Source organism: Parus major, chromosome 5 (assembly GCF_001522545.3).
Source record: "Parus major isolate Abel chromosome 5, Parus_major1.1, whole genome shotgun sequence".
NCBI lineage: Eukaryota > Metazoa > Chordata > Aves > Passeriformes > Paridae > Parus > Parus major.
Genome location: NC_031774.1, coordinates 41,591,627 through 41,601,568, shown reverse-complemented (window position 1 = coordinate 41,601,568; position 9,942 = coordinate 41,591,627). Strand labels below are relative to the sequence as shown.

Sequence of the window (9,942 nt, the reverse complement as noted above, 5' to 3'; positions counted from 1 at the left end):
GGCAGTGGTACAAGATTGACTCCAGACTCAATTTTAATTTATGTCCCTGCAAAGGGAAGAAAAAAGATTCATTGGACTAACAGAGGAATGCAAACATGAACATGATTCTGTAATCTGGTGGCTAGATACTCATGTGGGATGGGGGACACTTACATCACACAATATTTTCCCCTTTAAAGGTCTGGAATTTCCCTGAAGTCTTTTGAAAATAAAAACACAGCAACATCCAGGGCTTTGGGAAGAACATTTTATTGCTAAGCATATCTTTAAACAAAATGCAACTAAGAAAAGAAAAAGAATCAAAAAGAAGAAGAAAAAGAAAGGAGAAAAAAAAAGCAATAACATCACAATAACTCAAATAAAAATTCTCCAGGTTGTCCATAAAGCAACAGGGATATGGTAGTAGCCCACATACAGAAATGCACATGTTCCCAAAAACTGTCCAATAGAAACTTACACAAAAAAGGAAAGTGTAAATATTTTCCCTTTAACTTAAAAAAGGAAAGCAAAAAGGAAAGGAAGAAAGAAAGCAGGAAATCATTTCACAAGACTCCAAGACTCCAAGAACAGCAATCTTTTACAGACATCAAGATATAATCAACTTTTATATAGTTTCGGCCAGTTAAGTCATCTAAAATCGTGCTTTCATACCTTTTTAAAACCTGTCTTTTTTTTTTCTTTTTAGTATAAAAAATAAAAAAGAAAAAAGCTCAACCTCACACACGCGCACACGCACCACACACACGCACACATACACGCACTGAAAATATTTGTTAACATGAAAGCGCCTTCTCTAAGTGTTTGAGAAGACTGTTCTTTTGAATTTAAGTTCCCATGTGCGTGTGTGTATCTGATGAAACTTCTTCAAAGTCAAATATTCATGCGACTTATAAACACCAGCAAGAGTAGATTTCTAAACCTAAACAGCTGATTAGTTTTCATCCGCATACAGCAAAAGTTTTTCATTTCTGATATCCCAGGGTTCTCAACCCATCTTGGTTTTTTGTTGTTTCCCTCTCTGTCTCTCTCTCTCTCCCTCATCTACTTTTTCGCACATGATAGGCATGGCCGTCAAACCACCTCACTATTGTTCTGTACAGTAAGATAATCCTTTTCACAATAACTGGGAAAATGTAGAAACCAAACAGTCAAATTAAATAAGTTAAATAAAACATAAGACATTCCAAATTTAACCATAAAACAGTATATACACCATCAGGGTATCCATATAGAAATTATACTAGCAAAAAAATAGTAGTAAAATATGTAAACAAAATTTCAGATTTTTTTTTTTTTGACACAGGTAACTGTGACAAAGCTAAAACACACGCTCCTTTCACATTTTAAGGTTTGCTTTTGTTGTCTGTTTCTTTTTACTCTGTTCTTCAAGAACATTCTCATTCTGCATTAAGACCATAATAGAACTTCTGTTCCAGCCGTCCCATCAAACATACCATGATAAATATATCTGTGTGTATATATATATTATATTATTAAATTAATTTTTCTTTATTATTTTTTGTGTGTCACAGCAGCTTATTTTCTTTTATACAAAAGAGAAGGAAAAGGGAGAATAGGGCAAATGGAAAGACAGAGATGATCTGAAATGTCAAGCTACAAAATTAAAATATTACATATGAAAAACAGTTATATGTCAAAAAGAACTATGTAATTTGCATTCTTCTACAAGTATTTAGCTTTTCTGACATTTACTGGTCTTGTCACAAGTTGGACTCCAGTGGTGTCTTTCTGATCGCTTTATTAAACTGATTTATTATTTTTTGCATGCATTGCAATGTCACAGAACCAGAACCCAGAAGAAGGCTCCTTTATTTTTGCACAGTATATTCAGCTCAGAATGGTTAATAACTTTTAAGCATTCTTTTTTGAATCTCTGAATCCCATTAACCATACTTTGGTTGTCTAATGCATACTGAGTGCTATACTCAAATAACGCCAATAACTGATCAGAACAGACCCAAACCCATCTGCTCTTCAGTTCAATTGCAAATACTGGGGCCAGATCCAGCTTTCCATGGCAATTTTCCTTCAGCACCACTCATGAGACACTTTCACTGTGTTGTTAGCAAACAACTTACTACAAGATGATGGATTCTAGAGACAATACAACCAGATATGCAGAGTAAACACCATGGGTAGCCTTTGAGTTCTTGTATGGTAATAGTCTCTCTTTATTTATTATGGAATTATTTTCCGAGATTTCTTCTCGAGTCATGTCTTGGGTCACCCCCCACACCATTCCACTCCACTCTTCCCTCCCTCACCCAAAAGTAACCAAAGAAACCAAACAAAAAGCAACCCAAGAAACAAAACAAAATCAAACCAAAAAACCAACAATCTCCAAAATCATTTATTCCCCTCCTCCAATCTCGAAAAATTATGTGTATGCTGGACACGGCCAGATCAGTTTGTTCAATATTTCTCTTGTTGTTTAATAATGTTTGCTTTTTTTTCTTTTTTCCTTCTTTTTTTTTTTTTTTTTTTAAATAAGTAAACTGAAAAATTATTGATACAGTCAAGGATCACGAACATTGTTAAAGACTCACTTGGAGATATGAAACAAGTAAGCCATGAAGTCTTCTACCTTTGCAGAAAGTTCAGCGGAGGAGGAGATTTGGAGATGTCCAAGTTCACTAACAGAGCAGAGCTGTGCGCGCCATCTCCAGAACGCTAAGTGTGCTTTATAATACATTAGGGCAAAGTTTGCTGACTCCAAGTGATGACTTAGACATTAACAGTCACTGCTGAATTTTTTTTCCCAATACTCTTTCCCACAAACGATATCTCCCAATCATCTCGTTCGCTGCAATGGTTCTGATATCTCAGTTAAATCTCATTAAGTATTTATATATTTATATATAAATAATTATTCTTTTTTACACATAATACTCTTTGTCCTTGTTTTTCTGCTTCTTGTGGCCGCTCTTTGAGCTCTGCTGCTTCTCCTTCACGAGCGTGCCGTTGCTCTGGGCTGAGTTGCTGATGTAGTTCCGCGTCTCGTCCACCTGATAGGACCCCTCGTCCCTGTTCCTGTACTTGTACATGGCATACAGGAGGATGAGGATGCAGAGGGCGGCAGCAGCCACAATGCCGACGACCATCCCCGTTGTGCTGCTCGACTCACGGACCACCTCTGAGGCCCCCGGAACCCGTCTGATTCCCGGCTCCGTGGGGTTTGCTGTGGGCACATTACGGAACATGGGGGAAGTGATTAGCGGGCTCTTCAGCTTTGTGCTGTCTAGCTCATAGGCAGTGGGCAACGGAAGCAAGACTATGTCAGGCTGGGGTTTGAGCTCACGGTTATTCATTTTGCCGGCTGGCAATTTGGGAACCATCACAGTCGAGGACGAAGCTGTGGAGCGGATCAGCTCAGGGGACAAAGACGTGGTAGTAGTCCTACCAGTTTCGGAGACTTTGTTAGGTCTAAAGTCCTTGGATTCCCACTTGGGTGCGTGTGCTTTGTAGCCACCTTCGAAGATTGAAGTGGAAAGACTCTTATCTGTTACCAAGGAGAAGGTGGTGTAAAAATCTTCATCATCAGTAGGGGGTAGGTTAGAGTCAAAGGTTTCCCCTGAGCCATACCCAGATATCACCAAGCCATCATCATCACAACCATCGCTGCCTTGGTCCGACAAGCAAGGTAACCCCGCCTCAGAGGTCATGGACAGGGAATCTTTGGTGGTCTCAATAATGGTGAGGAGGGGGCGAAAGGTAGGGGGAAGTGTAATGAAAGGTGCACGAGTAGCAATAGGAGGGATATCTAAAGGGTCTTCTACAAGTAGAGGGATAACTAATTCACCTCCTGGGATGGAAAAGAGAAAAAAAAGAAGGTTAGTACATTTCAATGACACAGTGCACCATTTTCAGTTCACTTAAGGGTGAGAGAGGATCTGGGCATTATGAAAAGGTGTCAGGGATCAGCCTTTCATTGTTCCCTCCCACCCTGCTTGGACATTGGTAAAGTGCATGTTCTATTTCCTACCTATGCTAAGTATGTACAGTGAAATACCCTGAATTTTTGCAGACCCAAATTTTTTGATTTTTGGAGATACTCTCAAGTGACTCTGTGGTCATCAATTTTTTGGTAGTGATCTTTTTCAAGCATTTGGTAAGAAGACTATTTAAATTAATTACTTTAGACTGTCATAGACCAGTGTTCTTCTAGATATATTTTCCACCGCTCATCTTGCCAGTTTTAGCTCTTCTGATTATTTTCATTTAAAATAACAGTGGTATTTCTTCTCTGCCACTCTAATATGCTCACCCTCTGTAGCAGTATGTAAGTTGTCTCCCTAAGGCGCTTTCCATTCGTGCACTTCTTCTTGATTATTGTCTGGCTTTTAAATTGTGGGAAGGTTCATGAAAGTGAGGGATAGAATAAGAACTAAGTACTTACTGGGTCCATGAAGGTACATCAGTGTTCATCTCTTTTTAATCTTTAGCATTCTGATTGACACTACAAATGTCCCTTTCCTTGCATCTTTTGGGGCTATTAGTGCCATACTATTTTCATCTTCCATTCTTCTGGATATTCATTTACTATAATTTGATTAAAAATTAAGATAGATTTTATTGTGATTGACAAAAAAACTGAATAAGGACTTTGATGAACCAAGTTAGCTCTTGAGCCCAGGGCTGCACTGCAGAAGTTGTCTTCACACCTACTGTTACTTCTTGACAGGCAGACAGTTTCAATCAGTACTACTGATTTCTAACACAATGTTTACCTGCCTACAGAGGGCTGAAAACAAGGTGGACTTATGGTCTCCTCTTCAAGCAGAACAATAAAGCTATAGATGTAACACTTGTACCTTAAAACAATATAAGCTGCAAATGAAACAAGAAAATCAGTGCATCATTTCTATGGTTTGGATTCTGAGCAGCCATCAGCAATATTGCTACTTTTAGGGTAATAGCCCTGTGTTATCTCTGTATTGTAATACGACTGCACCTCTGCATTTGAATCTAGCGTAGTTAACACTCCACTCTTTTATATTGTGGACTAAAAAAAAAAAAAAAAAAAAAAAAAAAAAAGTGGAATCTTATTAATTTATCTAATTCCTTTAGTTCTGATTATGTAGTCTTCCGCTGACATACAAGTCAACAACAAATTTTTTTAGATTGAACTATATTTTTTTTGAAAGATTGTGTAAAAATTTTCCCTTGAGTAATTTTTCTTTGTCCAGACATTTAAGTAAGCAGATTAAAATATAAAGTGAATTGTTCACCTGACATCAGGAGAATCTAGATCTATTCAAAGGAATGCAACTCAGTAAGAAGCATTCCAAATGCATAGCAAATTTTGATTTCTACTCACTATTGTTTCAGGAGGATATACAAAAGGAATTACAGTTTCTAAATAAATAATTCTGGGTTTTAGTTATGTATTAATAACTGCTAATGAACAGTTTGGCATTTTTACAATGCTGAATACATCATGGTCAAAAATTCTACTTTCTCAAATCTACCCTATATATTACATACAATTGTTTCCCATTGAATTCTGCCAGTAATGTCCATTGAACATCTATAAGGAATATAGTCTAAAATCAAAATACCTTCTAAATGTATTTGGAGAACAATATATTTGAACAAATTACACATTGAAGATAGAAATATACCAAAAAAGGTACTTAACAGTTTGATTATATCTGGATAGCTGAACTAGCAATATGGCTTATTCTTTTCCTTAATGGGAAACTAAGTGGTGACACAGTTTAATCAATTGAAACAGTTGGAATTCTCTCAGAGGTACCAGGGTAGAAATTATGCCAAAATTAGAAATGTGGTACTTTGCACACTTTCATGCAAAGCTAATTTTAAGTTAAGATACAAAGGGCCAATTTGAACATGTTGTTTAGTTTTCTGAGCTTCCTCAGTATGTTCATATATCTCTTTTGTTACTGCAGAGAGAATGAAGAAATAGGTATCAATGTCTCCACTACATGCTTTCAAAAAATTTATGGTAAAAAAGCCTCAAGTGTAGTCTGCCAAATGGCTACACTGAATTTTGTGCTCTTGCATCTGAGCTGTTTTCTGAGCAATGTGGAAACTAGAGCATGTAATATGATTTATATATGTCCAGAAGGCCTATCCATGGCTTGAGTAGAGCATCTATAATCTATGCAAACAGGTGGTCTCAGGATGAACTTGGAGTATGCCTTGAGGGGAAAGATCATCTGTGAGCCTGGTAAAAAAAAATGAATAAAAATAACAATATTTAAGTGAGGATTGCATCAAATTGCATGATTCTGGAATTTAACTTCCAGAAAGTCAGTGATAGATAGTGTACCTTTAAACAGTTTTATTTTTTTTTAAGATCAGTGTTTTACTGTTCAGTTGCAATACTCATCTGTGATTTTAATTCATCATCTGTGACACTCAACTGGAGAAAAAGTTTATCAGCTTTTAATTGCTCATCTGGAGCCTTGAAGTGCCTTTGTTCCTAAATGCTATTATACTAGCCTACAGCATCGGTATGTAGTTGATCTGCCACCCATTGGAGTAATATTTTGGGTAGTTTTTATCCAAAGAGAAGTTATTTTGGTCCTGTTAATGATTAGTTTTTCTGGAAGGAATCAGACCTATCTTGCATTTTATATGAAGACCTTCCTTTTTCCCCAGTAACCTCTGCATTTAAAACCAGGTCATAGTTATATAGTTTTTGTTGCTATTGAGGACTTGAGATGATGATCAAGATTACTGGAACTATAAAAACGATCACAGCTGTCTTGAAATATTAAGTAAAGTTGATAGACTTGCTATGATAAGTGGGGTTTTACATAAGTGATGGAGAAAATAATGGAGCTTTTCAATGCCAACAAGTCTGTTCGATGTGGGGCACTAAGATAGAGTCAGGACTAAGCTTTACAAAGCTTTCATCGCAGCAGGAAGCTGCCTGGAGCCAGTCTCCTCTGATGGAGTAGCGGTGCCTCTTGCCCAGGGCCCATGTCAGCTTAAAGCAAACACTGAAAGATTTAAAAAACTAAGCACCCACTTGGTTGCCAAGAATATCTTACAGAGGATTCGGATCCAGAACAGTTTGCTGTGGAAGGCAAATGTTTTATAGATTTAGGCCTCTAGAAAAAGCTAAAGAGGACCCCCTGAAAAACCCTACGTGACAATTTTGAAGGGAAATACGTTTGAGAGCAGTTTTATGTCACTTTTTGTCAAGTTTTCTCCTCACAATGTCTACCCATTTTTCAATTACAAAATAATGCTCTGCAGCCTTGAATAAATCTTACAGGTTCCATTTCCAAATTGCTCTGTACTATGGGCTGGGGGGGGGGAAAACAACAAAAAAACAAGGCTTTAATCCAGTTTGGGCCGTGGCTTTCAAACAAATATTCATGTAAGACTTAGATTCTGCTTGTGAATGATATAGGCTGTTTCCTGGTACTTATAATTTCTTTCCCCCTTTTTTTCTTCTTGGCTGTTAAGCACCTGTTAAAAGTGTTCACTGTCATGGTGTGAGTTCAGGATTACTTTAGCAATCCAAAGATTTCACAAGGATTTTCCAGATTTATTTTTCACCTGCTTTGTGCTTTCTCCTCTAAGCAGGGAATAGACGTTTCTCGAATAGGAATATATTTTTTAAAAAGCTCCTCTTGACAACACAACACCAAAGAACTAAACAAAAGAGAAACAGATAATTTTTTTTTCCTCTGCAGTGACATATATGCAAAACTTATTTGTTCATCAACAGTGTAGATGAAAAAAACCCCAAACCCCAAATAAATTAACACCAAACTGGAAGGAGCTCTGAGAGAACTGAAGTTTGTGGGGTGGGAAATCTTATACCAAACAGCCCAGCAGTTTGCTTGGCCTTCTTACTCCAGAATGTGTGCATATATTAATTAAAAATTAGCCTTTTAATCTAACACATATACTACTTTTATGGGGTTTTGCTTTTCTTTAAACTACCAAGAGCACTGGGGATATAAAAGGTCTGCTTAAGCCTTGGAGCTGCCCTGCTTTTTGCTTTATGAGTGTATTTATAGATATATAATTCATATCTCTGGAGCTGAGCTCCAGTCGGAGTCCTCTGCCACTGGAAAAGACAGAGTGTTTAAAATTTAATAGAAGCCTTATGAACTGTGAGGATGGTGTGGGCAAGCCAGGAATGCAGAGGGCACCAAAAAATACGATAAATAAAACAACATGGAAAACTGTAGCAGCTGCTGGTTTTCATCTTTAGAGCCACAACTACTTCAGTGGAGTTTCAGGCATCAAACTGATACAGGACAAAAGGCACACAAAAAGGAAGCCTGAGAAATTCATCTTCTCATGATGATGATAAGGAGCACACCTTATAGACTCTCTCTTTTTCCAGCTGCAACTGAGGAGCTTTAAAATGTCATCCATAAAGGCTGCACAATTCATCCATTCCTGCGAGTACTTGAAATTCCGCATCCAAAGTTTGCAATTTTCATTCTATTCTTTTGATGCTCCTCTGAAGTCTGACTCCATTTTTGATATGAAATACTTTCCAGAGAAATAATTCCTTACCTTTTCCCCCTCTGTATCAACACAGTAATTCCTTATTAAAAGACTGATTTAATAAATTTCAGTCTAATGGTATTTAGTTAATTCTGCTTTGAGTCCTCTGAGGATAAAAAGAGGAAATTATTCAGAATATAGTCTCTGATTCAAAGGAAAGATGATTCTAGCACAAAACTTAGTATATGAACATTCTCAATATTTTCTGCTCTTGCAGTCTGAACTAATTGCAATTGATCGATAGTAGTAGAGAGAAAAACATGATTTCCACAAAGTAAATGGCAACTCTTTATCTCAGATATTTCCTTTTAATTTCAGAGACTATATAGTCCTCAAAGTGATTTGATAAAACTGGATTTCTGGTGGAGTTTGTTGAATAGCATTTTCTAAGCCCCTCCCTCCAGCTATACTAAAAGGCATCAGTAAATGCAATGTTTCCCAACAGACGGCTCATGAGCAGCAGGAAAGTACAGAGTTTGAGAGGTCATGAATCCCAAGTTAATGCTGGGCTGTTAACAAAATAAATTATTGGTCATCTTTGTGGAGTTTAGTGAAACAAAACCTTCCAGAGAGGTCCTGACATCACGCCTAGAAGCAACATTCTAGAGCAATACCAAGTATTTTGGTGCCCAGGCACTGAGCTTCTCTGAACCATGAGACATGCCCTCTTCTATCTCTCACTGTTATTTTAAACTTTTATGAATACCTGATGGCAGCTTCCTATTTAGTCTAATTATTTGTTGTGTTTTCAGTATCAGTTGTCCCAGAGACTTAATGGTTGAACCTAATACACCTGCTGAGCACAGCATTACTATGCAGAAATGGTGAAAACATATGTACTTACGGGGAAGTACAGCTTTCTCTTACTTTTAGTCACTGCTTTTTGAAGAAACTAATGCAAATCTCTTTTGCATTAAGGAAATTTTAGAGGTTCAGGATCTGTCTGCATCATTTCTGGATGATGCTATCAAGTCTGACACTAATATTGTGAGTGCACTAACCTGGTAAGAGTACACTTGAGAGTATCATTTAGACTGGACATCAGGCACATAATCAGCAATATAAAAATTAGATATAAACAGAATTGTTTCATGGGAATAAAGTAAGAATGGTGTAGAGCTGCAGTAGGAAAACCCCACCAAAATGCTGAAGAAGTCCCAGAAATTTCGACTTGATATGAAGGCTCCACCACCAGGTTAAATACAATTTAAGTAGCATGAAAAGAAGTAACACTACTGGTGATTTGTGTGGGGAAAGGGAAAGACAGCTTCCAGAGGGGGACTGAGTAAGAGCAGAACCAAACTGCCTCAGGCTCCTTCACCCCATCATATGCACAATACAATATGGCAATCGACAATATACAAAGAGCACGTAACATAAAGGCAAATACAAACCGATTAAAAAATAAATAAACTTATATAT

At 37.3% G+C, this 9,942-nt stretch overlaps 1 protein-coding gene across 11 annotated transcripts in view; it reads right to left on the bottom strand.

The window, feature by feature from the left end:
* Window positions 1-233: 233 nt before the first annotated feature.
* Window positions 234-9,942, bottom strand: part of NRXN3 (neurexin 3) — a 964,547-nt gene continuing 954,838 nt past the window's right edge. For 5 of the 11 annotated variants that reach the window (XM_033514969.1, XM_015631160.2, XM_015631159.1 and 2 more), the window contains one exon: window positions 234-3,823. In XM_033514969.1, the coding sequence (XP_033370860.1) occupies window positions 2,898-3,823 (926 nt within the window). In that variant the 3' untranslated portion in view covers window positions 234-2,897. The remainder of the gene's footprint in view (window positions 3,824-9,942) is intronic. The other 6 variants (XM_033514971.1, XM_015631166.1, XM_015631172.3 and 3 more) reach the window with 3 other exon arrangements.